The sequence below is a fragment of the Nestor notabilis genome, unplaced genomic scaffold (assembly GCF_000696875.1).
Source record: "Nestor notabilis isolate BGI_N333 unplaced genomic scaffold, ASM69687v1 scaffold4841, whole genome shotgun sequence".
Taxonomy (NCBI): domain Eukaryota; kingdom Metazoa; phylum Chordata; class Aves; order Psittaciformes; family Psittacidae; genus Nestor; species Nestor notabilis.
Genome location: NW_009913245.1, coordinates 56,648 through 83,417, shown reverse-complemented (window position 1 = coordinate 83,417; position 26,770 = coordinate 56,648). Strand labels below are relative to the sequence as shown.

General features: G+C 37.2%; 1 protein-coding gene across 1 annotated transcript in view; it reads right to left on the bottom strand.

Moving 5' to 3' along the window:
• The window catches only part of ITGA8 (integrin, alpha 8), a 108,823-nt gene that overhangs the window by 25,430 nt on the left and 56,623 nt on the right, over positions 1-26,770 (bottom strand). The window contains exons 20-25 of the mRNA XM_010023105.1: positions 22,715-22,807; positions 16,968-17,047; positions 13,871-13,951; positions 8,659-8,764; positions 6,640-6,798; positions 1,825-1,950 (exon numbers count right to left, since the gene is read on the bottom strand). Of these exons, the coding sequence (XP_010021407.1) occupies positions 1,825-1,950; positions 6,640-6,798; positions 8,659-8,764; positions 13,871-13,951; positions 16,968-17,047; positions 22,715-22,807 (645 nt within the window). The remainder of the gene's footprint in view (positions 1-1,824; positions 1,951-6,639; positions 6,799-8,658; positions 8,765-13,870; positions 13,952-16,967; positions 17,048-22,714; positions 22,808-26,770) is intronic.

Sequence of the window (26,770 nt, the reverse complement as noted above, 5' to 3'; positions counted from 1 at the left end):
CACTTTTTCCTCTCTGAAAATGCTTTGATGAAAAAACTGTAAAATTTCTGACTAAAAAAAATATGAATTTTAACAAAGAATTACCTTTAACAAAGAATTACCTTTAACAAAGAATTACCAATCATCCATTTTCCAGAGCAACACTCACTTTCCATGTATACTTCCAATATGTCAAATAAAAATTTATTTTTTCTGGATCCTTAATATGCACTGCTGAAGGCACATAGAATTGAGACACCTTTCTAACCGAACAAATGACATCTTGCTTTTCTATGGCTGTCCTGGAAAAGTGCTGCTATGTATCCAGTGGTAAGCACTGTATCCAATCCTATCCTAATTTGTACTTATTAAAAGCATAATGTACTAGAAGACTGCTTATCACAGTGCCAGTTTTACATTACTAAGTACTCAGCTAAATACTATCTGTCTACATCAAGCAGCTGAAAAATCTCTGCTTCCTAGTTTGAGGTGCAGACACAGTACATACTTAAAAACTTTGTTAACCACTTTCAGTTGCTGCAGTAATTTCTATGTTGGTAGCATATGAGCCTAATCACTGAGAAAGATAACTGATAATTAAGGTATTACTGAAGAATGGATTAAGTGTTCTGTGGTATTGACTGGAATGTCTTCAAAAGCCCAGGCATTTTTCCTGCAGCCTCAGTGGAATCAGATTCTTCCCAGGGTATTAGGTTGATGAAAGAATTACATAGGAATCAACAGTGATTACTGTTTAAAATGGGTTCATCTGCAATTTCATTTTTAATAACATTATGGTATTCATTACTTTCAGATTCTATCTTCTTCCTGTTACAAAAATTGTCAAATTAACTTTCAGAAGCAGCATAGTTATTCTATTACTCCAGAATACTTAGGTCAGTGAGGTTCTTTTCTTCCTACCAAATTCTAGTGATGTCATGCACTTCAAACATGAGCTTGCATTAAACATCTTAATAACAGACTGGACAGCATGAAAGAAACTCTGCCCGAGGGTTATAAAAATAGATGGAAAGCACTGACTGCATGAATCCCATGACTGACCTCAAGGTCACCAAATTCGAACACAGCCTGTAGACGAGCGGAGCTGATACCTAAAATGCTGAAGTATGCTAAGGACGGGACATTAAATGCAGCAATGTGAAAAACCCCAACCTTCTGAAAATACAGCCAAGTTCAAATACTCAGGTACCAGACTGGCTAATCAGAACTATTTTCCTGGGAGAGAGATCTCTGCTCTTGCTCCAGCATTATCTGTAATGTTTAAAATGCATTTGCTTTGCTCGTGGTACTGTTAGGGAAGAGGGTCTTATCTTTCCACATGAATGTAAGTACTGACTGGGTTGAACAAATACAGTCCAAAGCATTTGCATGTCAGAACTGTTAGTTTACATGAAAATGTTCATTTTAAGTGTGAGTTATGCTTTATGAAAGAGCCAGAATGCTAGGAGTCAAGCTAACAGTGAGAGACGCACCTTTCAGAAGTCCGAATCTGAAATATAATCATTAGGAGAGGGCCCATTCTCCAAATCTATAGTGAAATTCCCTGTGATAAGTGTGCAATTGCAAGGCCACAAAGGTTTGTCTGCAAGCAGCCAGGAGTAAGACAACCAGGATTTTGGTATGCATGATCTTTAATGTAAAGCTCTGTCAAACAAAACAGCTAACCTGTGGCTTGGTGATATGTAATAAACAGTATTTTAAACTGAGGGGTTAAAAATCACTTAGAAAAATACTTAAAAGTCAGTAAATAAACTGCAGTCAAACCAACACCCACCTTGATAAACTACATACATATTCCCAGTTTATAGTTTTTAGATAGCTCACCAATATTTTTGCAGAGTTTTTCCTGTGAGGTTCTGCCACTGTGACTTCCCTTCTCCTGATGTAATGAGAAATTGTGGAATTATATAAAAAAGCAGCAAGTTCAGGAGTGTCTTGTGGAATAGCAAACTGCAAAGAGAAAAATGGGAAAGCTAATGACATACTCATGCAATGATTCTAACAGATTTGTTCCCTTCTCAGAGGTCTTGAATTTTGGATTAACACTGTTTTTTCAATTTAACAACACAGCCATGAGAATATGGTGTCTTCAACTAGGAACATGATGAGTAATAGCATAGCAAGATATTGCTCAGTTATAGCAGATGACATTTTCTCCACTTTTCACTGGTGTTAACTTCACTGCTGTGCTTAATTTCGTTAGACTTTTTGGGCCAGATTGTGATCTTTATAACAAGATAAATTCAAAGCTGCTGCACAGAAATCTCATCATTAGTTCAGATCTATCTATTGAAATATAAGGATTTTAGCAGCTTTAGAATGTAAAAGAAAAGGAAATCTGAATTCTAGCAATACAAATTTTAGCCATTATTTCTTACAGATTTTTTTTGGTAACAACTCAACTTTGTATAACACAACAGTTTGTTCTTTTTAAATCTCATATTAAAAAGCATTCTCTTCAGCATTTTTATTCTCTGATTAAAAGCTATATTTATTGTTGGCAGTTTGTCTAATTTCTACACAGAGCATTTATGTCTTCTTTCAAGAAGCCTCAGAGAACATCTGGGAATCCAATTGTTATGGGGGAAAGAAAAATACTAATTCATAACAATCCAATCATGTAAAATCACAACAAAATATATGAGGAAATTTGCAATAAGATCTCAACAGGAATTCACCTAAACATAGACAAGACTATTCTTTAAGGGCATCAGATTATAAAGAGCTACATCAGATCCACCTTATCAGTTCCTTTAACCTCTGAACACAAAATATCTTAAATTCCTGAAGAAAATTATTGTAATTGTAAGAAATGCTGTAGCAGTAGAGGGAAAACAATAGCTATAAACACACAAAAACTTCCACACACTAATGCTGTGTAGTACTAGATTTGGAAAATCTGTACCATTCATCTGATTAAAATTATGAGGTTGAAGAAGGAACCGTTCTACGTATTCATAGGCCTGGGCTCCATAAAACTACTTCTCACCATCAGTCTGGGGAAAAAACCCCCAACTCTTCAGGAATACTGGCTCAGGCCAGAAGTCTGTCTTCTCATCAACACTGCCTTTAAGCAGATGTGGAAGGAAGAGTAAGAACAGGACATTCATACACAGTGCTCTCTCCTAATAACTTTCAGCTTCCAAATGTTTTCAGTTTAGGGACTTTCTGATCTGCATGAAGTTTTTGTACATTTATTAATCTTCACTGGCCTTTTCTTCTGTGAATTTGTCCAGTTTCCTTTTAAAACCAGGTAAACTTTTAACCCTGACTACTTCCCTTGGCAACGAGTTCCAGATATCTAATACTTGTCACTGTGAACCACCGCTTCCTCTTGCTTGTTTTGAATCTGGCTTTACAGGCTTCATTTGATGCTCCAATTCCTGTGCAGTGAACATGCTGCATTCCTGTGCAGGAATAGGCGAGCAGTCAATCCCCACCCACACTCTTCCTGATACTTCTGATCTTGCGGATCACATTTCTGCATAGTCACCTCCTTTCTAGATTGAGACATCCCAGTGTACTTAGTTCCTCCATTCCATACCTTTCATCAGTCCTTTCCCTCTCTCGACACCTTTCGCAAGACTCATAATTTTATTATCCTTTCACATGCCTCACTGCCTTCAGAGAACTATAAGCTACAGAAAAGTCCCTAAGTGGGAGTCTTCCAGTGTGTGCAGAGGTTTGATTTATCTTTGTGGAAGAAACAACAAAACACAGAGGAAACCTTTCTAGAAGACAAGAAATTCAGCAATGGTGAAGAATATACTGCTCTCACCGAAACTGAACCATCTAAGTAATTTCGAAGGGGAAATGCCCAAGCACCCTAAGAGAGCTAGGTTCTGAAACCCAAGAGGATCCATGCATAATAATGTCCTTAGCCTTATTTGGGAATTTGAGCCAGCCATCCTGCTGTTTATACAAAACCTGAAGGAAGTTGTCTCTGTATCCTCTTCCCATCTGAAGCAATAGATAAGCATGACATATTTGAAACCTGATTTGTGTATTCATGCTGTTCAGTGCTTTGAAAAACTGCAAATAAGGATGTTTAAATTCTCGCAATAATGATTATGCATCTGCAGCCATATTCTGCTAAGACAGTTGGAGCATTATTTCATTATTACAGGAAGATTTCTCACAAGCCTCACAAGAATTTAGTCTTCTTTATGTAACAGATGCAACCATTAACAAGCAGGAGAAGGAAGAGCAAGCTAAAAAAAAAACCCCAAACAATAATAACCATCAAAAATACATTGCCTGAAATGTCATTAAGAATTGTGGCACTATTCTACCCAGGAGCTCTGCCCTCCTGACAGTAGTGCTCCCATCTCAGCTTCTTAATTGAAACTTAAAACAGAGCACAGTGACTAGGGAGGGATGAACTCCTTTTCATGCGCTTGCAACATGATCTGCTTTAATAGTGTATTTGGTAAACATCAATTTTTCCGTATTCTTGTAAGTATATATTGTGGTTCTGTCTCTTGCAGCTCCTGTGGTTGCAAGCAACCTCCTTCACTAGAAAGATGTCTCCACTTTCATCCACTGTACTGAATTCAAACTCCTCTTGGTATGCAAAAGACGTACAGCACTTTTAGCATTTGGAACACAGCTCTCTCTGCAAGATGTTTAACAGGCTACTGGTTGAACTCAAGAAGTGTTGTTTACTCCAGAAGTGTCTGGAATCAGTTATGCTTAATAAATTGGATACCTTGGTTTTTATGGGATAATATATAGAGCTGTGTTTTGCTAGATCTTCTGACTTGACTTGGAGCCAAACCAAGTTCTTTTGGGGGGATATGCCATCACAAACATAGATCTTAAAACAGGCTTGTAGACACTGCTGTATCAACACTTTAACTGAGGAGGTTGCTACTAGGCTTCCCCTTGTTACTGTTTCCTTCAAACTCTTGAGATCTCCAGCTCTTCTATAAAATAAGAACCATGTCCATGTAAGGGGAAGCAATTTGGACAGCAAACAATACCTAGGAATAACAAGAAAAAATAGGCAGAGGAATTTTCTCCTTTTTTTTGCTGGTATGATTAAAATAATTACACAATCACTTCCAAGTAGAAAAACCAAAACCCTGTCACGTTGCTGACAAAGTTGTAACAATTATGAGTTAATACTGATTAAGCCATAGAATAATTGCAGACTATATGAAGCCTTCTATGAAGTGGCAATGCATGAAAACTTCCATTTCTAGAGTATATGCAGAATGCAGAATTCCAGTTGATATCTTCACTTCATAGGATAATCTTCACTTCATAGGATATTCAAAGTATATTCTTTGAAGAATTAAAATCATTAACACTTTAAGACAGGTAAAAAATATATAGGCTTCTGAAATGACTGTCATTCTATAGATTATACTGTCTCATACAATGCTGAACTTAAACATAATATAAAATATCGCATATGATATTAAAATCTGTGGGGAGCCCACAGGGAAGCTCAGGGCTGGAGCATTTGTCCTGCATGGAGAGGATAAGGGACCAGTGCTTGTTTAGCCAAAGAGATGAGAGCCCAGATTCAGAGATGAGAATGCTTTGGGGGGACCAATGCTGTTGAAGGGAGAAGGTTGTCATAAAAATGGAGCCAGGTTTTTCACAGAGGTGCCTAGTGGGATGATGACAGGCAATGGGATAAGTGGAAACAAGAGAAGTTCACACTGGATATCAGGAAAAGCCTCTTCCCTGTAACGGCAATCAAGAAGCAGCAAAATTTGCCCAGAGAGGTTTTGCAGTCTCTGTTCTTGTTTTTTTTAAAGACCAGAATGGATAAAGCCCTGAAGAATCTAGTCTGATCTTACAGCTGATCCTGCTTCAGTAGAATGTTGGATCAAATTACTCCTGAGATCCCTTCAAACCTGAATTAGCCTATGATACTAAAAAAACCAAATCACCATACAAATTATTTTTATCACCATGTAAATTATTTGCATCGGAATAAAAACCTAAAACTGTGTTACATTCTTTAAAAATACTGCTATAAAACCTGGTGTCTGTCTGCTGTCTACTAAATAAACAGCTCCAAGAAGTTAATGTCTTTCAATTTAATGGTACTGCATTACTGTGCTATAAAGGATTTTCCCCACTGCTAACCAGTTCAGACGTAAGACCTTTTGATAAACATACCACTGCTAGGCTGTATCAGGCTCAAGTGACAAGCTATGTGCATCCCTTGGCACAACCGAGGTTTATGTCACCTTTGGGAGTTCATCCACTAAGCGCCACTGTGCAGATGACATTCTGAATTAATGTACTCTTTAGGACACAAGAATTCTTAGGGTCTCATGAGAGCTGAAATATTTTGTGTTAGCTATTCAAAGCCATGTTAAAAATGACCCTCAAGGAAAACCATGCAAATTTCCATTTAAAAAATGATCTTGTATCTAATGCTGTGATACTGAATCAAAATACAAGTTTCTCCTGATAAGAAGAGAACAGAAACCAAATGCATATTGTGCAGCACATCTGCCAAACTAGAAACTTTGTAGACTATACCTTGTTTCTTACCCAGTAAAATGGTCTCACGGTAATTGTGAAAAATTCCACAAAAGCTCCATCCTATTGTGAACTGTAGGCAAAAAAAATCAAGCAAAGTGCAGACAGAGATGGAAGTAAAAGAGGCTGACTTACCTTTATTTGCATTGTATTAATAGGAGAGCTGGTTTGACAGTGCAGTGGTCCGTGTGTCTGAATATGAAGAATATAAAGAAGAAATTCTTCTCGACTGGACACAGGCCAACCGACATGGAGAACTGTATTGTTGATGGCACTTGGTCCTATGTTGTGCAGCTGTCAAGAAAATATCATCAGTAATTTCTAAGGCAGTAAACAACAACAAAAAACACGGCAACCACTACTTAGACATTTTCAAATTCTTAAGTGTCCACAGCCCTGAAGTACTTTGGGAAAGATGTATAGATTATTAATACAGTTTTATTGATGGACAATCTGTGGCAGACAGGGCAAAAGGACCTCTCCATTTTTGTCACAAAGCAAGTGGCAAATGTAGGAGAACAACCGTTTCTGTCTGTGTCAGTGTTCAAGAAATACATTACCTTTCCCATTTTTTTCTACATATGAGAAAGCTGAAATTACCTGAAAAGGTATAAAAAAGCCAAATCAAAACATACTAGCAAAATACACTGTACAAATATATACAATGAACCTTAACAGAATGTACTTGAAAATAGATTTGGGACATGAAAGAATCACACTTCAGGGTGCAGGAATAAAAGGTATAGCAGAGCTTAAACTAATTTTTGTGGTTAAGAACTCTATTTTCAACAGTTCTCAGTTCAAATCTCCTGAAAAGAAAATAAGGAAGTAGTTTTCCTAAAGTAACATCCCCAAACATTATTCTTTTCTGGGAAAATGAATTAAGATAGAAATAACAGAAATTTAAAAATCTGGGCTATTAGAATAGTTTTATTATATCAGTTTACAATTTGAAAATATCTGATGGCCACAGGAAATTTGGATATGTGCTAATACTGGGCATGAAAGCTAAAGAACCAGAGCACCGTGAAGCTTTACTCAAGTTTCTAGAGATGTTGAGAACCTCCTTTTTTTGAATGTGTAGAATTTTTGTGACTGATAAGCTTTACTTAGAACTGAATAAACCCCACTTGAAATCCTACATCTTCTCCAGTAAAGGGTTTTTGGATGGGTGTTTGGCCTTTTTTATGGTTTGCTGATATCAATAAACCATGAAAGCAGCTTAATCACTGTAACTAATCACTGTAACTATTTTAATACATCTTTTTAAATACATTTGAAGTCACATATATAGTTCCACAAACAGCCTAAATGCTTGAGACAAGAAGCTTTGTTAGAGAATTTTCAGTTTAGAGAATTATGTTAAGATGAGGAATTCACAAATAATATTTTGTATTTTACAGTCCGATTCATTACAGTTTTATATTAGTCATGCAAATTGTAATCTTAAACTGTTGATTAAGCTCAGTTGCTTATATTTTCTTGAGTGCTAGTTTGTGAATTACAACCATATGTGAAGCACTCTGTTTTACCCCCTATAATAGAAGTCATCCATCAGATTCCAAAGATGGTCTCTATTCCATGAGGTTTACTCAGTGCACTTTTTCCTAACCTGAATGCTACTCCTTCAAATGAGGAATCAACCACAGGAAAAAACCAACAGTACAAGGTAGAAATACATATACTTCAAACATTGAGAGTTATTTTCAACTGAACATTTTCTGAACAATGAGGTAACAAGTTACATGTGTGTGTAAAGGGTTTTTTTCAGTTAGCTAAATATTACAGGAAACATATTTTTCCCTGTGCACAGCACTCACAGCTTTTAATGAGAAACCAGTCAAATAACTGAAAATATTTGTCATTGATTACAATCAGCCTTTAAGCACTGGTTTTAATTCTTGTAAAACACCCCAAATGCTTACAGATCCCTTAAATGTCAAAGACAGACTCCCAGCATAAACTAGTATCTCTTCCACTAACATGAACAGATACTGGGGTTGTGAATTCTCAGATTAAATCTGGGTCATGTGCTGAAGACAGAATGTTTACATTTGTGGCTTTATATTGTTGCAGATAAAGACAATAAACCAAATCCATCAGGATTTAAATGGGAGCAGCATGAGGTCCTATGGCAACAAATATAAATCTTACCTCATAAATGTGTTCTACTAAAGGACCAAGTTCTTCTTCTTTTGTAGGTTCATCTTTGGGTTCCCAGTTGTGAAGAGGCAAAATAATTGTTGGGGGGTGAGACACTCTGTAGTATATAAAACGAGTTGAAACAGTAACTTTTCAGTGATTTAAATGTGATCAGATCACTTTTAGAAAAAAATCAAGACCATTAGAGAAACCTGAGCCCTTAAAGGCATTTTATTTGGGCATGCTTATTAGAATTAGGTGAGGTGAACAATACAATGCTTCCATAAAGTACTACCCAGTCCTTACAGACTACTGAGGGTGTGCATTTAGTTTCATACTTCCTCTGATGGATGGTCCTTTCCAGACAAGGGAGTGACTCTTTCTCTATTTAAAGAGAGGAATGCAGTCTATCACACATTTACATCATTGTCACTGATGACGTATCTGAATACATTATCCACAAAACTGGAGCAATAACACATAATGTATTTTTTCATTTCCATTTAAAGCCTGTAGATGTTTGATGCTACGCATCTTCCTTCCCTGCAATACATTTTTAGATATTTATTTAACTGCACTGACTGTAAATTCCATATAACGTCTGTTATTATTCCTTTTAAAACCCTTTCAAAGTAGTTTGTCTCATTTTACAGGCAGAAACTGGTGTTTCAATAAACTGAATTCAGGACTAGAGCCTGAAATAGTGCTCCAGGCTTCCCATTTGCTTTGCAAACGAAGTAGCAGTTAAGGCATTCCCTGGAAAGCTACTGCAACTTGCAACATGAAAATCAAACATAAATGAAGAAAACAGTGACTTAATATTTGACATCTTTCTGCCTGCCTGCTGTTTTATTTTTCCTTTCCTTCTCTGTCTGACCTCAAGAAAGAACCAAATAGTCTTCTGTCAACATTTCTATTTGAGTCACAAGCATTCTATTTCCCATAAAAACTGAAAGTTCATTGGAGGGGGTGCATTCAGATGCCAACCTTAACCTTATTCATTTATTGTGAAGTTGGGAAATCAGATCCCAAGAATTTCTTCTTGGCCAGAACTGGCGAGTTCTGGCACAGACATCTGTCATCTGCTAGTACTGAATGTAACTCTTGGTGGTAAAATGGTAAGAATTACCCTTTCTTTACAAGGGTCAACTCTCATTGTTTTGCTGGTTTCCAGAATCTTTAGCTGAAAGAAAAGCTGTAAAATTTCAATGTTTGTTCTGCCAAAGCTGGAAGTTTGCTGACAGAAAACTGGTAAAAAAGAATTGCTAATGAGTGTTTGGCTTATTTTTTTTTTCCAGAATATAACATTTGACTAAAATGGACTACTGCCCACCAATGTTAATTCATTTTCACTTGAGTCTCAACAGAGAAACACCACTGCAGATTGCCCCTTGAAGCAGAGAAGAGAAGACTGGATGGTTTGGTTGCAAACACTGACATCTTAAAATATTTTAGGAAGAAACAAACTGTTCTTGTTTCCAGCTCTTATGTCATATACAATGAATGAAAAGTCTTATAGAAACTTTTGTACAGAATACAGCTTTTCAAAGCAGCAAGCGATCCCAGAGAAGAACAACTTAATACTACGCAGCTAAAGTACAATTCTTCATGAAATTCAGAGTATCTTGGAGTATCCTGCTAACTCTAGATACTTCCTCAGACTTCAAAAGCCCAGCAGTTTGTACTAACAAGTATGCCAGAGGACAAATTTACAAGCCAAGTCAAATAATAAAGGAAGTGAAACATATTCATTAAAAAGTAATTTGTGACTAGGAACTTCACCTAACTTGTTATATTTCACAAATGGCCCTGTTTCCAGTATGACTTTTAATTATTAATTTTTTTGTTGGAGTACGGGAACTTCCATGTGTTGTTACAAAAGCCAAGACACAGAGAACCTTAAGCTACTGAAAAAATTTGCAAACCATAAACTGCACAAACACAAAGAGAAGCAGGCACGAGGCTTCAAAACCCAGTATTTTCTATTACACTTCCTGTGCGGTATTTTTCTTCTCCACAGAATCACAAAATGCAAAGTGTAAATGTAGACATTCAATTAAAATTATTATAAAGTATATAAGAACATTTACTTTAAGAGATTTTCCAGTTATTTTGATCGGCTATTGACAGGAAAGTAGCAAAATTAGGACAAATAAAACAAAATCCTCTCTTTTGATTTTTTTATATTGCATGTAACTGAGAATATTTTTAACATTTGAATGATTTATTAGATGAGAATTTTTCCTACCCTTTTAGGTGACAATAGTCAGTCAAACAAGGCCACTGAAAAATAAGATAAAACTAAGTATATTCTACAGAAAATGTTTACGTGGGATACGCAGTAAGAATTCTGCCAGCCACAAATCCTCCCAGTCCAAATTACTTCCTTCCTGTACCTCTCATTCCTCTAGTACTATTATAGCAGTGGGAATTAACAACTACGATACTCTTGCATTTTTACGGGAAAAGAAGATAAGCAGAATAATCAAATCTCAGTTAACAGAGCAACTTCTCATTGAATGAATTACCTAACAAGTTACCCTAAATTTCTTTTGAACAGGATACTGAAGAAGATTTCTGCCTCTCTCATAGAGGCAGTATTTGCAGGGGTCCACTATGCAAGTATATATGCATGTATACATACACACAATCTGATAACTACTTACTTTCCTTCAGTAAAATGTACAATGGTTCCAGTTCCACTTCATGCAACTCTGTGCAGAGCAGTAGGGAAACCAATGCGAGATATTTTCCAGTCCAAATGTGGACACAGTCTCTCTTTTATTTTTATCTAGAAAACTGTGAGCAAATCGTTCCCGTGGAGATGTATGCTTTAATATCTCTGAGTAATTAGCAAAAACTGTCAACAAAGCATTTGGGAATTTTCCCTTGTACGTGTATGCTATAGTTAATAAGAAAACTAAAAGACTTAAGAGGAAAGGAACTGGAAGTCATTCAGTTTAATAATGCCTCTGTTTTTAATGACCTGTTTCTTAGCACTGCAGGCAGCAATTCAAGCTACTTTTTCCACTTATGGGCATGTTCTTTTTAAGAACCTAGGATGTTTTGGTCATTTCATTCATCTATTTGCCTGTTACAGAACTTTTCACTAAAAAGAATACACTGTAGCACAGAGAGAACATGTTGGAGACAAAAAGTTTCCCCAAAGTTTGCAAAGAATACAAAAAGTCTGTAAGATTTTTTCTACGAAAGTGATGAGCAATCTCACTGAAAAAAAACCCACAACAAACCAAATGAAACCAGAATCCACAGCACTGAACCAGCCCTTAATGAGAAGTCTTGTGTATGTATCCATAACCTTTTCACTGATGCACTGAAACTCCAGGAAGTCCTTAACCTGGGTGTCCACATGTGGCAACACCTAGCAGTTGCTGTCTCCTAGCATTTTCTCACACATTTGCAGCCCACCAACTAACCCCTATGATTCCTATTTCCTCAGCCTCTACTTCTCTTTCTGTGTTACCTTCCCTCTCATTTTGTATTTTTCACTTCTTTTCCTACGCAGCTCCTTTCTCTAGATCACCACTAACTATGGAAAGTGAAAGTACTCTCATTTCTGTTCTTGTTAAACATACCGTCTTTCACCTGTTCCTTTTCAGAAACATAAGCATTAACATATATCCACGTAATCTTTGAGTGATAGTCCTCTTTTCTCCACCTAACTTTAGCCTCAGGGTTAGCTTTCTTAACCTGGAAAATGCTTACAAAAATGTGAGGAAAAACACTTTCAAAATCTCCCTGGTTTAGATTGAACATTAGAGCAGAAAACATGATCTCTGTGATTTGCAAAATGACTTGATCCTGCTCATGCGAGGTATTCAAAGTATTGCCTTAGAAGTGATTTTTATAAATCCACAAGAACATAAATGCATTTTTGTTTATGCCAAACATAGCCCATTGAGGTGCATCATGTGAGAGACATTTATCCCTTTTGCATACGCCAGCCTCATGGCCTGACTATGGGAGTGAAGCTGGAACATGTACCTCCTTTCTCCCCTAACATTGCTGAGATTGGTTAAGGTCCAGAGCTGTTTGAGAAAAGGAGATGTAGGTAACCTGAGATCCCAGACAAAAAGCATTTTTGGCAATTATTTGCTTTAAAAGCACATCCTGTTGACTTCCTCCAGGATGCCAGAATAGAGTCTAGTTCAAAGATTTTACAGGGCAGTCTGAAATTCTCATGGAACCATAGAATTACGGAATTGTTTAGGTTGGAAAGGACCTTTAAGATCATTGAGTCCAACAATTAACCTAGCACTACCAAGTGCACCACTAAACCATGCGCCTAAGAGCCACATCTGTGTGTCTTTTGAATATCTCCAGGGATGGTGATTCAACCACTTCCCTGGGCAGCCTGTTCCAATGCTTGACAACCCTTTCAGTGAATAAGTTTTTCCTAATATCCAACCTAAACCTCTGCTAAGGTCCCCTCTGAGCCTCCTTTTCCCCAGGCTAAGCAACCCCAGTTCCCTCAGCTGCTCCTTTGTAAGACTGGTGCTCCAGACCCTTCACCAGCTTCATTGGCCTTCCCTGGACTTTCTCCAGCAACTCAATGTCTTTCTTGTAGTGAGAGTCCCAGAACTGAACACAGTATTCAAGGTGCAGCTTCACCAGTGCTGAGTACAGGAGGACAATCACTTCTCTAGACCTTCACTAGCTGACTGGCCTCTTGTCATAGCTCATTCCTTATTAATCCTTTCTCCAAAGGTCTCACCCTACTCTGTATTACTATATGCCTCGCCATAATGTGTTTTATCCTTCCAGGCATAAAAGCAGCAGATTCTGCTTTGGTATTCAGAATTAAGTGCCTAAGTGGTTGCACAAGCAGACCTACACATATGAACAGGTATTTTCTATGAGCAACTTCAATACACAGTTTGAATTCCCAGATAAAATGTTGGCTCTGACTGCTGTTATGACAATGTGGGATTCCACAGCATACTGCACTTGCACAGACACTCAGTAAATTTCCTGGCGTCCATGTGAGTAATCCAGCCCCACATAACCTGGTAAATCCTTAGAAGCCCCATCCTGCAAGTCTAGCAGGGGTGTCACTCCCTGGGAATTCTCAGGTGTTCTGGATAGATAAGGTGTTTGAGATTCTAATGTGTCAAAAGAGTCACTATAAGGGATTATTATATGTGGAAAGAATTAATAAAAACATAGTTGCCACTGTTATGAATCAAAATGGTCAAATACTTACCCTCTGATCTGTACTTGAGCTGCAGCACTGATGTTGATATGGAGGTTAACCAAATTGCTGGTGGGATTAATCTTGTTAGAACTGGAAACAAGGGTTGAAAAAGGTTAATTAGCAGAACTCTAGATTGTTATAAGTACAGCACTGAATATCACAAGGCCTACAATTAGGAAGCAATGCCAATTGGACATATTACAGCATGGGCTTGCTATCGCCACTTTTCAGTCTTGTAGGACACTGGTCTTTCACTTTAATACTATTTGATCTCATCACATGTTTAATAATATAATCAACTCAAGCTTCCTTTGAAGAATCCTATGCGTGAATATGATGTAAATTTATTTAGCTCAGAATATCATGTAAATTCCTTGTTCAACTTGGCTATCTGTATGGAAAGTAGTATCTTAATAGCATACAAGGGTGTTTCATTCATTGAAGAGGCAGTGTTAGTGAACAAGATAGGCTTTGTTACAAAAAATATTTGCTTTTATGACTCTTCAAACTTGTGACTTCTGCATGACAGAGCCTTTGAAGAAAAAGAACCAAAATAAACTGTTTCTTTACCTTTATTTTCTCTCCTCCCCTATTGAGAGAATGTTTACAGTCTTAATCCCACTTAACAGTGAAAACAGATCCCTACGTTTAAAGCCTAGTGCTCTTACTCATTTTATTGTCTTATTGCAAATTCTTAGGTAGTTTCTCTTACTTCAAAAGGCCATTTCTATGACTATAGCCCATTCCTATATAGAAAGTTTTGCAGGTTCATATTCATGAAGACAGTGAGAATAAATAATTACAGATTTAAAATTTATTTATTTAATTCTGGGATTAATGATACTAAATTTGGAGGTTTTTTCCCCAAGCAAGTATGGAAGTACTTCCTAGCTTCATGCAGACCAAGTTTCTACTGCTGTCACAGTTTACTGTTATCACATCTGGGTAGCATCAGTCAAACGGAAACATTCAGAGGAGGCCAGCATTCCCAGCGACTGACTCCTGAGGAGTAAAGGGCAACGCTACTTTGATCCAGGCTTTCTGGTTACAGATTGCTAAAATTAGAAGCAGCTCTAATTTGTTTGTAAACTAATGCAGATTCCCCACAAATATAATTTGAACTTTCGATATAATCCTCTATAGCCATTGCTTTGAGTACAAAAATACAAAAGTTCCTTTAAGTATAAAAATGAGTATTCCATACATTTGTAAGAATAAACTGCTCTCCAATTTGTATAATGGCGCTATTTTTCACAGAATTAAAATACAGATTTTGATCATATCTATTAGGTATTCAAAACTTGTTTGTAGTTTGTGGTATTTTGTAGAGAGGAAAATAGTTTAAGTAAAAGTGCAGGACATCTCTCTCTTTAAGGGGTATATAACTGCCTAGCAAAATCCACATCAGGAAAAGAATCAGATTTCAAGACACTACTCAGCCTCTTGCTTATTTCCTTTAAGTAATGAACTTCAGTCTTGCAAACCAAAATATTTATTTTCCACTTTATGTTTTGAAGCAAATTAAAGGTCTTTCTTTTAAATAACTCAGACCAGGACACAAATTCAGACATCATCTCTGCTTCCCATTCCTTCCATTTAGGTAATTTCCCATTTCTGCTTTATGGATTTCTGTTTCTTTTTTCTTCTAAGATTGTTTTACCTGTTCGCTAAGGACATAGATATACACAAACTGTAGCACTGCTTGAGAATGAGTGTACAAAGCAGTGAGTTTTAACTGCAGTGTACATTCTTTATGCAAGTTGTTTTACTTTTTTTTTTTGTTTGTTTTAAGTAAAAACACTGGTGTGTTCTTCAGCATTTTGATACCAGTTTGTGGAAACTGCCCTTTTTGGCAGCCCAACATATTTCCTCCCTTTATATTTTAGTGAGTCACACTCATGGAGAAGCATGAGATGTTGCTATTTCCTGAAGTTCAGACTTACTCCTTAGCAAACCCTTGTCACTTTTTCTACGCAAATGACCTACCCTCAACTCATTACCTGGACAGATCTAGCTACCCAAAAATCTCTGAGTGTCTCCAGTTTCACAGCATGAGAAGAGTAGTGACAAGAGCCCCCAATACCCATTCAAAACTGCATTGTTTGCATTAATGCCCCGACAGTGAACACTGGTATGGACAGGGGACCCGCAAGCTAGACATCCTATCTTGTATCATGCCCAGGTTTGCATGATCTCCAGCTTGCCAGCCAGACCCCTGGGAGAGTGCTGAGGCCTGACCCGGCACCTCATTGTCTTCTGTGGCATTGCTGTGCCCTTCCTGAGTTCCTGCACTTCCTTTCCTTCATGAGTTACATTATGGAAACATGACTTAAACATTTTAAGTGTCTCAGTTATTTACCACAGTGAACATGATCAAGGCCCTCATTAAAGGCCAGACATTAGCAATTAAGTCTCTGTGTGTGGGGCAGGAGGGCCCCATCAGGAGCTCCAGTGTGTATTTACTGAGGACAGATGGAGAAGAAGCTTTGCCACCTACTGAAGAAGTTTGTTCTTGCTGTTATTGTAGAGCAGCCCGTACTATGTTTTTTTGTCCCTGTGGAGGAAGTACTGCTCGCTATATTCTCCAGCAGTAATATTTCAGCCCAACAAATGTGGAGGAAACTAATGGAAAAATGACAAAGTTTCACCTGCATCAAACTGAAAGTGTTTTCTGTCTTCACGCCAGTAAATCTGTTGAGCACATTTTAACTGCTCTCCTTCTATTTTCTGAGCTGTTGTGAAGAAGTGGCGTGTCTTTTTCTTTTTTTTATCAGAGCATAGTATGTTTTTAAATCCAGAACTTCGTTACAAAGTGATCACTGTTCATTAATTCTGAAGTGGAAAAACAAATGCAAATTTGGCAAATCTGTAGGAGATCCTTATATCACTGATGAAAATCACTTAACCTGAATTTTAACAAAATAAAATCCTCAGACTAACTCTAAGACTAAATAAAAAAAGCTAATGAGGACCCAACTCTACAAATCATCCTGAAGAAAGCTACCATAGGAAAAGTTCATGACGTAACTACTGACACTAGAGTGATCTTCTTATACATTAAATTTCAGGTATCTGTAGGAATTCAGAATTTGATAAAACATCTAACCTTTTTATTTGCAGCTCAAAATTGATGCTGAAATCTGCATTTTCAAAATGCTGAACAGAAAATCGAATGCCTGTAGAGAACTGAGAAAGAAATAAAACAACAGGTTACCAACAGTGGTTGATCTCTCCGTATCAAGAAAGCAGTACTGTTCAGCATCACATTTCACAACCTGTATAGAATGCTGCTGCTTTTTAAAATTAGTATGAAGTAATATTATCTAGTTGTTTTCAGGAAAAAAATACCATCCTGCCTGTGTATGTCACCAGATGGAAAACTTGGCTGGACAGAGGAAAGATCAAGAGGAAGAGAGAATGCTCCCAAGAACACAGCAGTGGGCCCTTCTTCATCCAGATAGTCTTTGCTTTACTTTGCCAAGTCAAAAGAAAATAATAGCTGTCTGGCACCTCTTATCCCTGCCTCCATCCACGCATGCCTTTATCCATGTCTCCAAGGCTTCCTGCTCCTCCTGTTGTCTCTGTAACTGTGACATATGAGCTGCATGTTTTAGGTGTTGCAGGGCTGACTGATGACTTGTTTTTCTTCTAGAGGCTAAATTAGCAGCAGCTCAATAGCTTAGTTTGATTTGATTTGAGTGTTTTTCATTGGAGTTCAGTTAAGAGGAATACAACTTCAAAGCATTTGCAGGTCACCTTGTCACAACTTGCAGTGTATGACTACAAAAGATAGAGGGTAAAACACAGTTCCCAAAACTGAAGGAGATAAGTGCTACCTTGTGTTTATGCAGACCTTGCTTCCTTCCTCTGGTAATTTCCATTTGCTTTGCAAAATTGGCACAGAGTAAAGCAGAACAAGTTAATTCAGAAGAGAGAATGAACTTGAGGGCTAACTGAAGAAGGAATATACAATAGCATATGGTGGGATCTCTGAAACCCTCTTGCTGGACATATTTACAGGCCCACACAGTGTTAAATTAATAAAATTGTACTGCAGTGTTTAAATTAATGTTTTAAATTGCCTCATTCCAACTGCTTGTCTTCTAAATCTCATAATTTTCAGAACGTAAGTTTTGCATTGAGACTGCCAGCAAAGTCTACTGTCTGTAATCTTGTACAACTTCTCACTCCCCCCTACCTCCCCTATGGCCTGATGGTAGAATTTCCTGCCAGATAACTTGCATGCTGTGCTTTCATTTTTTAAAAAAGGATGGTTAGATATAGTCATATTCTTCATGTGGAGAAACAATCTTCCTGAGAAATTCATCAAAAGGCATTAGGAAATGAGGACATATTCCTTCACCTCTGCCAGTATCTGACTTGATTATGGGGGAGGGTGGAAGAACAAAAAAACCCAAGAGTTGTCTGCTTGGCAGAATTCCCTTAACATACTTGGGGTAGCATTGCCTGCAACAGGTCAGAACACAACAATGTAGAGTTTTATGTTTGGGACCTACATTCAACATCACTGAAGAGAAGCCATTTTCTTCTGTGTGTGTCATTTCAGATGTTTAATCAATTCCTTTTCCCCAAGCTTTTAATTTTCATTCAGTTCTCCTTCTTTCCTCCCTTGCAGTGGTGCATCACTGAATTTTAATCCATGCCCAGAACAAGACTTAGCTAATATTTCAATTACTGCTTTCAGTTGTCCTATGCTGAAAGCAATATTGTCATCATAAAAGAAATGGCAAATTCAAATCTTTGAATTTTAACCATTGAACTGACATAGCTATAGCTAATCTATCTTTTTGGAAGTAAAATCTTTAAAATTAAAAGGTAATGCTCATTCAATTAAACAGAAGCTGAATAGTTGACTTGCAATAGATAGGTAAGCTGTTTTTTGAGACTGCTTTTGGAGATGGTTTTAACAACTGTATTGCTATTTCATTCCCCTTCAAAAATATAAGGATTTTTTTAATCTCTGAGACAAAAATTTCCAAATATTCAACTTGGCATTTTTTCAGCTTGGCATTTCTCTCACTGCTTTTACTGATCAGTCTGTATAAATTTGTTTCTACTTGTAGCAACAACAAAAGAAGATTTGATGAACCTAAGATAAAATTTTCCTCAGAAAGAGCAGACGTGAACTGAAGTTTTCATGATCTATTATACTCCTGAGGCTTAATTCCTTATTTAATATTGAAACACACTCCTACTGTATGAGTCTAATAAACTGCAGATGTTGCCTTTGTGTATAATGGTATGATATTTTTAATGTCAAGTGGCCCTTGACACTGCTACTAATAATGGGGCAAAGATGCCCACATACCCATGCTGAAAACACACTGAGGTCAAAGGTGTTGAATTTCAGCTTGCAACTTAGCAATCACTCAACCTCCTTACTTTAGTAGGCCAATCATTTTATCAGAATAGTTTAATTTTATTTAAGATTTTCCAAGTGAAGCTAGTTTCATAAAAATTGCTTTATTTTCCACATCATGTAACATCATGTATCTTTGAAATACATGTCATTTCTGTGTTAGTGATAAGCTTTAATCTGTTATTATGTTTGACAGTATCTAGGAGTACACTGGGAAACACAGGGATAGGTTTCTGTTAAGTGTCTTGCAGTGCCTATGAAAGCTTAAACCTCTGTGCTCTTAAAGAATCACTTTGGTACATACCAAGGAATAGGCAAGATCTTCCAAGTCTCCCAGTCTTCTAAGCTTAATTCTATTCATTTCTATTAATTTCCAAATTGTTCTGCCAGCATTTATGATAAATTTACATCTCACTTACTGAGGCTGCTGAACAGGCATTACGAAGCTTATCAGTCTGATCCATTTCAGTGTCATAAATAAGTACTTTGAGCACTCTTTGCCAGTGAAATGTTACCAGAATCAGTTTGCATTCTGGGCTATAAGGCACTGTGACTTTCATTCCCATTTCTTTTTATCTTCTTTTTTACTTTTTTTTTTTTCCTTTTTTTTCTTTTTTTCTTATCGTAAAGGTGAAAACCACTTAACTGAAAAGGTTAAATAATTTTTGTGTCAGGTAAATGATTTTAAGGTCACAGATTTCCAAAAAGTCACAGATACACCAATTTCGACGACAACGACCCTTTTTGAAGATGTAAAGAGCCAGACAACTCTGTAGCCTGCTGCAGTAATATCCCATGGGTTATATCATAAAATCCTAACATAATGCTCATAACTCAAAAGTTGATCTTAAAAAGTACTAGAATTCTAGGATTTCAGGGTGCTGAAAAGTCATTAGAGTGACTCAATAGTTAAGAGTTTTAGGAATGTTTGATTGTGACCTAACCCTCCCTTCCCACTCCCTCACTACTTCCACAAAGAGTCCCTTTCTGACTGAATATTTTGAGAATAACTGATCTCCTGCCAGAGCAGAATTGTTTTGCAAAATTGGAAGTGGATCAGAGCAACCTTTCGTGATTTATGTGACTTGTACAAAGGACTGGTATTTCACTTTTGGAAGTACATGTGCCATCATAAATACATTTGGACTGAAAAAGCTCAAGTCCTTTCACCTTTACTAAGCTTCCAGGAGAGCTGTTTTCAAAGGTAAAGTTAGGCTTTAAGCTTTCACTCACTATAATCAAGCACTTCTGCAAACTGGCTTTGTAATGCTCTATCTTCATATGCCTTAATTTTTCAGGGTTGGATTCTTTTGTATATAAAACAGAATATCCTTAAACATGTTATGAACCCTGCTGTTTTACTATGCTTCTTCCGTCTCTCTTTATGAAGTATTTTGTTTAGGAATATTTGGTAACAGTGCATTTATGGCAGCCATAGAGCTGAGGAAAAACAAGATTAGCTATACTGTGAGACTTAAGGAGTATAGCTTTAGTGGCCATCAAATAACATTCCTGAAGTCTTCACATTGCTAGCATTTTGGGTCAAGGATGATGTAAAAACAGGGCTTTGAATTCAAACGGAGGAGTGCGAAAGGCTGTAGTCTAATACCTTCACACTCAGATCTTTCCATTGCTTATGTTTATGACAATCCGCAAACCAGAAAGATTTGCTCCTAGCTTGGTATACAACATTAGTGTCTTTCGTGTTTAGTCTTCCTTTTCTTTTCCAAACCCGTGGGTTTTTATGCTCTCCTTCCCCTACCACTGCATCCTGATCATCCACAAGAATCTTGTCCACTTCAGTCTGTACCCTGAGAATTTGCTACTGCAATGAGACTAACCAGGAAGCCACTAAGCAGATAATCTAAATCTGGTATTCTGGTACAAGAAATGATTTGTCTTGGAATTTATCTAATGCTTCAGCCTATCATTGCCTCCCATCATCCCATTATGAAAACTCCATTCCTCAGGAAGGTTTTTAACTACTCTTACTTTTTAGGAGTTTCATTTAGTAGAATAAAACAAAATCTACAAAACCTTTTTGCTCTCTTCTCCATGATCTTCCTAGAAAATATTTATAGTACCAGCTTCAGACTTCTAGTTCACAGTAGTTCAACAGAGAACGATCCTCACCGGGCAGGTTCCTGCTCCCAGTAGGTCCATCACTTGGAGTTCATTTTTCAATGGTTTCCAGCTTCTTGTAATCCCAAAGAGTCTCTCTGGGACTGCTCGTGACCATGAGAACAGATGACTGTATGAGACACCTGGTCTCACATTCATTTTCAAAAGCTCCATGACTGACCTGAAGCTAACCCTATGATCCAAACAAGTTTATTCTAGTCCCAGTCTCCTATTCTATGACTCAATTTGTTCTTACTATTGAGGGTCAGGCAGGAAATGCTTCAAGATCACAAGAGGCCAGGAAAACACTCCTTTATAGAGAGGCTGAAGAGTGAAATATTGATCTTACATAGGACAAACCTTAACTAATAGGGATTTTTGGAAATACTAAGATTTGCTTTGGTTTCTTTGCAAAGCCCCAGGTCCAATATGAAATGCAAACCGTGGTAGTTCTCAATTAAAAGCTCTTGTTTATTCTTCATGTATGTTCATGTTGACTGCTTCAATTTTATTAGGACAGCTTTTTATCTAGGTGTAAAAGTTGGATTATCTGTTTTTAGTTAAATATTCATAACATTTATAAATTTCTGAGCAACACTTGAATTCCTCTGGAAGGGGATCCATGGTGCAACATTAATGGATTCAACACTTCTAGGATTGCCCTGTTTTATCATGAAATAGAAGTGATGGCAGTTGTGGAATGGGTAGCACTTTTTTCATCTCCAAACCTATGTTTAATCCTTACCTGCTGCCCACTGTCAGTTATTATTGAATTCCACTTTTGTCTAAAAACAAGGCTACCAATGCTCCATCTGATGTGTAGCAGGATTTATGAGTAGATGTCTTAGGAAAATGTTTAGAATGACATTAATAACTTGAAGGAAAACTTGATTCCAACCACATTTTCAGATACATAAATAATGATATAAACTGATAAGACAACTCTCGCACACTCAAGATAATCATCAGCCTAAAGAAGCTGTCATTTACTATACATATATTAAGTAGAAAGAATACCAGAAGGGAGAAATAAACAGATCACATTATAGACTGGGATTCTCTCCTCATTATACTAGTGCAATTTCTCTGACTTAGATTGAGCCACTCATTTTCTTTACAGTAAGTGAAATGAAACACAGGCTTTTAATATCACTAATCTTTCAGAACACCAAATCGTTAGTTTTTTGGAAGCACAGTTCTTTTTATTACAGTGACAATTTCCTGCCCAAGTAAATAACTTGCTTTACGTGCTGCTTACTGGGACACATTCTGCTAATGGAGTAGTTTTCCATTTGCTCCCCTCTAAAATTCAATTAGGTAAAAATCAGTAAATGCATCTGGTTTTCCCTTACGTTTGCGCCAGCCACCATGGGGTTCCCAAGATCGCAAACCACCATTCTAGTTTCATTTTCCATCTTGTAATCACAGCTCAATACACGCAGTGCCTATAACAAAACGACACCAATATGGAGGTCAGAGATCACAGTGAAATGTATCCGGTTGGGAAAGTGATGCCTTTTTGACTGTGACATGTCTTTTGATTTCAGACACCTGCTCAGTGCACTATCAAAACATTTAGTTGGTTATTGTCAGACAATGGGGGAAAACTGATGCCAGAGAAAAACAAACGGGAAAGTTTCCCAGTATCTTAAAAGCCATGATGAGATCACTCTATTTCTAGTTTTAACACACTGCTTTGTTGTTGTGAATCACTGTTATAGCCCTGATGACTCAACAGAGAAAAAAAGACTCGGCAAAACTGGGTGAGAAGATTAGGCCTCACATTAATTGCAATAGTTGTACCATCCTTCGCGAGAAGTCTCTATAGAGTATTTCTGGCATCGGCAGAACTTTATTATGGACCAAGTCTAGAATTTTATTTTCCAACATGTGGTACTTATAATATTAAATACTTCTGTAAAAACATAAACTGTTAACTGTGTTTAGAATTTAGCAACAAAGGAGATTGTAGATTTTCAGAAATTAAAGTATTCATTGTTTACAGCAATAAGTAAAATTTAACTGTTTTTCCAGCAACTATTCATTCAAAGTCCAGTTTGTACCTAACACTTCTCAGGCAGTTTTGTTCAATAACTTTGAGGATACACTCATATAATTTATCTCTAAAGCCCTGAATGTAAAATGAATCCTTTTTTTTAACCCTTTAGTCTTTATCACTAGTTGTTACCATCTGTGACAAAACAGACTGTGTAAAAGGAGAAACAGCCATACAATAGTGCAAGTTAGGAGATACAGAGTAAGACAAAGCAACAAAAGGTTTGTTTAATTTTCTGTTTTCCTCTTCAGAATACTCAATAAAAGAAAATACTTCCACATCTGTGCAGAAGTAAACCAGGTTTGTAAAAGCAGGATGCAGCTAGTTGTTCTAAGGCTCTCACTACCTTTCCTCTCATTTGTGATTCTTACAGATTAAACAATATGTGCAAGGTCATGCTCTTTATATAAAAAGACCTGAGAAATCTACAGACCACTGACTATTGGTTCATTCTTATCTGTAAAAGTCAGCATGGACATGCTGACCTTACCATTTCCTGAGATTAAAAGAAAAGATAGGGCATGTCCTAAAAGGAGCCCATGTGAAGCATGCCCTCAGTGCACACCTCATTGTAAATTGACACTTTTACAATTAGCTAGGAGGAGATAAAGTTTGTTACACAGCATGTCCATGAACTAGCAGCCTTTCCAAGACTCTCTAGGGTTGGGAGAGAGGGATTTTTACACTTTTTCCAGTTGGTTAATTAGAGGTGGGAAGCAACACATAGGAGAAGAGAGGGCGTTACTGCAGCTGAAACCAAGCTTGCCTGGAAAACTGTTCATTTTAGCTTGATGTGTAGGTTTCTAGTTTTGATTTTGTTTGGTGGGGCATGTTGAAATTGAGATCTAAATATTAGAAAATAAAAATTCATCTATATTTGATATTTGGCACTTTTTTATTAATGCTGTATCATAGACCAGCACAGAGAGCAAATCAGTCCTTGTCACATAGATTTGTCCCTCAAAGTCTGAGCAAATAGAGATTTGTGAGCAGGTTTTTAACAATTTAGAGGTTATACTCTTAGAGGTTATGCTGTTAGGCTAAAAATGATTAATGGCACAGAATGTATATGACCAGCATCACAAAAGGTAATTTGTGCAGCATAAAGATGTGACAAAGGATCAACTGTAGCAGAATTTCTTCAGTACTGAGATTTGTTGCCTTTTTTTTTTTTTTTCACTGATCACCTTCTTGAGGCAGTTAAGTACAAAACAGGAAAATTAAAACCAGGCAGGAAGCAAGAGCAGAGACTTATACACCTAACATTGTCAGTATTGGTGAGTTCATACGTAACTCAGCCAGATGGAAGGTTTTGCCACAAAACCCTTCTACCTGCCACTGGTAGCAATTTATATTTTTATAGCAACACATGGTCTTTTTTGGCAGAAGCAAAACCCCAACAATTAACACATGTGCTCCCAGGGTGCATTTTAACTGGAAAATGATTGGATGCTTTAAGTAATCCAGGCAGCCTATGAACTTGAAACTCTTCCTGGTGGTCTTAGTGATGAATTACTAATTGATGCCAGAATAGTTAAGCACAACAGGCTGCAGAGTAAAGACATTTTCTCTCTTTCCTTGATCAACACCTTTCAATTTTATTTTCTGAGGAAAAGTGAATGGATTAGGTAGGAGGTGTCAGAATCTAGCTTCTCATCTAGCCGAGGTATGAAGAACTAGTATTTGTCCTCACAAGGTTCAAATCATATCTCATCTAGTCAGCTACCATGTACTTATTGCAAGAATTTTCAGGTAAGACAAGAAGGTTTCAGGTCCTTTATCTATTTTAAGAGAGTGTCATGCTTTAGTTCAGAAAGGCACGAGGATTATGGCTCAGCGCTTATTCACTGCAATATAAATCTGGTTGTGATCTGCAGTTTCTAGCCTGAGCAGAAACAGTTATGCCAAAAATACATCATGTATTTGGTGTGGAACAAATACCTTTTAGGGCCTGGTCTACTTCTTCTAATTATTCCATGAGAATTTGGGTTCCAGCCATTGCTACTAAAGCAGGATTGAGTGGTTCAATATGAGGAACTCTTTCACTGGGAAAGGATTAGCGCACAGTATTCAAGGAATGGCTTGGGGTTCAAACACACAATCGTGCTATTGTAGTGTAAGAATATACCATACAGCATGTATATACTGTCTCTGGATTTATTGCTGGCCATGGAAATGTGAGGTAATACACGTGGTTATAATTTTTTCATTGCAGCTAATCCCAGTAACTCCACACCTAATGCATATGGACCGTTCCTACAAGCCAGTGGGTTTCCAGTAACTAGTATAGCTGTGGTAATTTACTCATTTACCTGGTCTCTGGACCTTTTAAGTGTTTCCACAGTACAATTAATGAATAACACGTTTGATTTCATTTGTAAGTCACTGCATTTCATTAATCAGCTTTTGACTGAAGGAAGTATCAGTATGTGCAAGAATCAATGAAACTTCAAAATCACATCCTTGACCTCAAACTTTAAGATTGATGCATTCACTTGGCTCTCTGCTTGCCTATGATTGTGTACATCTCTGCAAAGTACTCCCTTCATACGGTTGCATGGTGTATGCACAATATGCTACAGAATCAGGCTGGAGATAACAAGATAATGATGTCAACTGAGGCAGGTCAAACATTGTGTTCCATAAAGCAGAAGGGAAGTGAATTTTCAGTTAAGTTGTTGATTTTAACACTTTCTTAGTGTAATTCAAATGATGTATAATAAGCCAATAAATTGTTCCCAAAGAATCAGTTTGGACAGGAAGCACTTAAGGGATAAATTTGTTTCTCTGTTAGGTAGACTAAATTCAGAGTAACCCAATAATGAGGCAGTTTAATATCCTCTATGAGTATAGTTACTTCGAAATGATGGCAGCATAATAGAATGATTTGGTTCTAAACATTTTTCAGTTCCATCAGAAATGTATTGCATTATTTACTCAGCTCATTACATTTCATTTTTTCTGCTCTCAGTCTACCTGTTTTGCTGGCTCTGAGGTGAATATTATCTCTGCCTTAACACAAGGAATTCTGCAGTTTGGAGAAAAACAGCTACACAGAGGACTGTAAACACTGATACATTGAAAAGTCAATGAAATCCTTAAATGCAGAGCTTTAAAAGCATGATTGCAACAGGGTCTTCCAAAAATCCAACTGTCTGCTCAAATGACTGTATTAAATGAAGCACATTTCAGGAGCAGTCACGGATGCCCCATTGGCAGGGTGCAGTGCAAACACAAATTAAGAAGTGAAATCCCAACTCCACTGAAACTGACAGGAAAACATTGATCTATGGTCCATGCCTCAAAGTACCCACAGACCAAGAGACCTTTTTTCCACATACCTCAGTGGTTA